The sequence below is a fragment of the Galeopterus variegatus genome, unplaced genomic scaffold (genome assembly GCF_000696425.1).
Source record: "Galeopterus variegatus unplaced genomic scaffold, G_variegatus-3.0.2 Scaffold5651, whole genome shotgun sequence".
In the NCBI taxonomy this organism is placed as follows: Eukaryota; Metazoa; Chordata; class Mammalia; order Dermoptera; family Cynocephalidae; genus Galeopterus; species Galeopterus variegatus.
Genome location: NW_007731762.1, coordinates 69359 through 72639, shown reverse-complemented (window position 1 = coordinate 72639; position 3281 = coordinate 69359). Strand labels below are relative to the sequence as shown.

The 3281-nt window shown below is 35.7% G+C and overlaps 1 protein-coding gene across 1 annotated transcript; it reads left to right on the top strand.

Annotated features, from left to right (window-relative positions):
• The first annotated feature begins 2076 nt into the window (after positions 1–2076).
• Positions 2077–3080, top strand: LOC103605196 (olfactory receptor 12-like). The gene is given in 2 exon segments (XM_008589777.1): positions 2077–2407; positions 2410–3080. Coding segments are annotated over 2 exon segments (927 nt in total). The 5' UTR covers positions 2077–2151.
• Positions 3081–3281: the final 201 nt, after the last annotated feature.

Here is a 3281-nt window from a genome sequence, read left to right as displayed (position 1 = left end):
AAAAAAATGCCTAACTAAACACTTTGCCACATACTAGAAGCTCAATAAATGCTTTCTTTGTCTTGAAAAAAAAAAAAAAAAACAACAGTATGAGCAAATTTTCACATGCACAAAAATGCCTGTGTGCACCCATGTGCATGCATGCGTGCACACACACACATACGTGCATTGCTCTATCCCATGCTTTCTTTTCCATGAATGGAAGTCACACTCTACAATAGAATTCCAAGTTACTGTAGTTCAAATAGCCCTAAGGTAAATTACTTAATTATATTATGGTTGTATTATTTATGATATTTCATTAAAAATGAACTATGTCAGGAAAGGATTACAGATAAACATTTTTTTAAAAGTTTGATAATCACTGATTATGACATCAATGATTACAATAAGAGGTCTAAGTTGTATCAAAAACCTAGCATGTATTGTTAGATTTATTTCACCTTATAACAAAAATTTCATCAATGAGTTTAACATATATCAAATACGTAGTATGGTAGTGCCCCTGCCCAAGATGTCCACATATTAATTTATAGAGATGTGAAGATATCATGCTACTGGTTTGAAAATAGAGGTAGGGACCATGGACCAAGAAGTGCAGGTGACCTTTAGAAGCTAGAAAAGACAAAGACAAGCAAACAAATTCTCCTCTATAGCTTCCAAAAAGAATACCAGCCTGCTAACATATTGTAGGCCATTGAAGCTTGCTTTGCACTGTTGTTTTAGACAATAGATCTAAGATAATTACTGTTGTTTTAGACAATAGATCTAAGATAATTTCTTACAGCAGTTACAGAAAACTAATACAGATAGTGTGACACAGGAGCCTGAGTAAATTGATTTTATATGTACAATCAACTTTACCTGCCAGCATCTCCCAGCTCAACCCAGATAAACACTCTTGTGATGCAAAACTAACTCAGTAGTTATGTCTTATGTGTACTCAAGTCTGTCTTTGAGCTCTGATTTTGAGACTTCTTTAAATTTTAAAAAAGTGTAAAATTAAAAAATGACTTGAAATACATCAGAGAATCCTTTCCCATATATTATTAGTGATATTTGAGTAGAATAATATGGTGACATATTTATAGATACAAACTATTTCTATGTGAATGCAAATTTATTTCCAATTCTTTTCCCCAGCCTGCTAACATATTGTAGGCCATTGAAGCTTGCTTTGCACTGTTGTTTTAGACAATAGATCTAAGATAATTACTGTTGTTTTAGACAATAGATCTAAGATAATTACTGTTGTTTTAGACAATAGATCTAAGATAATTACTGTTGTTTTAGACAATAGATCTAAGATAATTACTGTTGTTTTAGACAATAGATCTAAGATAATTACTGTTGTTTTAGACAATAGATCTAAGATAATTACTGTTGTTTTAGACAATAGATCTAAGATAATTACTGTTGTTTTAGACAATAGATCTAAGATAATTACTGTTGTTTTAGACAATAGATCTAAGATAATTACTGTTGTTTTAGACAATAGATCTAAGATAATTACTGTTGTTTTAGACAATAGATCTAAGATAATTTCTTACAGCAGTTACAGAAAACTAATACAGATAGTGTGACACAGGAGCCTGAGTAAATTGATTTTATATGTACAATCAACTTTACCTGCCAGCATCTCCCAGCTCAACCCAGATAAACACTCTTGTGATGCAAAACTAACTCAGTAGTTATGTCTTATGTGTACTCAAGTCTGTCTTTGAGCTCTGATTTTGAGACTTCTTTAAATTTTAAAAAAGTGTAAAATTAAAAAATGACTTGAAATACATCAGAGAATCCTTTCCCATATATTATTAGTGATATTTGAGTAGAATAATATGGTGACATATTTATAGATACAAACTATTTCTATGTGAATGCAAATTTATTTCCAATTCTTTTCCCCTGCAGCAGAAACATTCCCCATTTCACTGCATATGAAATACAGTACATGAAGACATCATACACAGGATCAGAAACAGACTGTATTTAATTCATATGAAGATCTCAAACTTGATATTATTTAAAGGCTTTTATAGCTTAGCATTAAATAATATTTGGCTTGCAAATTTTCTCGTTTTTCCTCTCCCACCTCCCTCTTCTCCTTCTTTTGTTTCTCTGTCTCTGTCTCTCTCTCTGGCTACACTTAACATGAAGGCAAATTTTACACATTTCTCAGAATTTGTTTTACTTGGATTCAGAGGAGGCCCAGGAGTGCAGAAAACGCAATTTCTGATTTTTTTGATCCTATATTTGACAGCTATGGTGGGGAACTTTGGCATGATTCTGATTATCAGGGTGGATGCTCACCTCCATACACTGATGTATAACTTCCTCCAAAGCCTTTCTTTGTTGGACATCTGCTATTCCTCCACCATCGCACCCAGGGCTCTGATTAACTGCTTGAAGAGGACCACACAGTTTCTTTTGGTGGGTGTGCTGCCCAGTTCTTCTTCCCGTCTTTTTTCGGCACCACAGAGGCTTTTCTCCCTGCTGCCATGGCCTATGACCGCTTCATTGCCATCTGTAGCCCCCTTCTGTACTCTGTGAACATGTCTCACTGGGTCTGTGTGCTGTTAGTGTCCGGGTCCTACTTGTGGGGCGTAGTGAATGCCATCACTCAAACAACAATGACCTTCACATTGCCCTTCTGTGGAGCCAGTGACATCAATGACTTTTTCTGTGATGTCCTCCCACTCTTGTCCCTCTCATGTGCAGATACCTTTATAAACCAACTGGTCCTTCTTGGTGTATGTGGCTCCATTATTGTCAGTACCTTCTTAATCATTTTGGTCTCATACATCTGCATCATCTCTACAATCCTGAGGATCCAGACAGTGCAGGGACGCCAGAAAGCCTTCTCCACATGTGCCTCCCACCTCACTGGAGTGTGCTTGGTTTTTGGTACTGTTTTCTTCATGTATGCTCAACCCAGTGCCATTGTCTCCATGGAGCAGAATAAAGTAGTGTCCATCTTTTACACTCTTGTCATCCCCGTGTTGAATCCCCTGATATACAGCCTGAGAAACAAAGATGTCAAGCAAGCTCTGAGGAGGAGGAAGCAGAAGCTTTCTTTGTGATTACTGTGGCAGTGGATCTCATGAATAATCCTAGACTTCACTCCAAACCACCTCTACTCATGTGGATTATGCTTTAGGAATATAGCATTATGGGTTTCTATTTTTTTTTTTATTGAAGCCTGTGATCTAGAAGATAGAGTGTGTTTTGTCTTTAAATATTTAAACAATGAACAAAATCAAAGCTTATGATGAATCAATGTT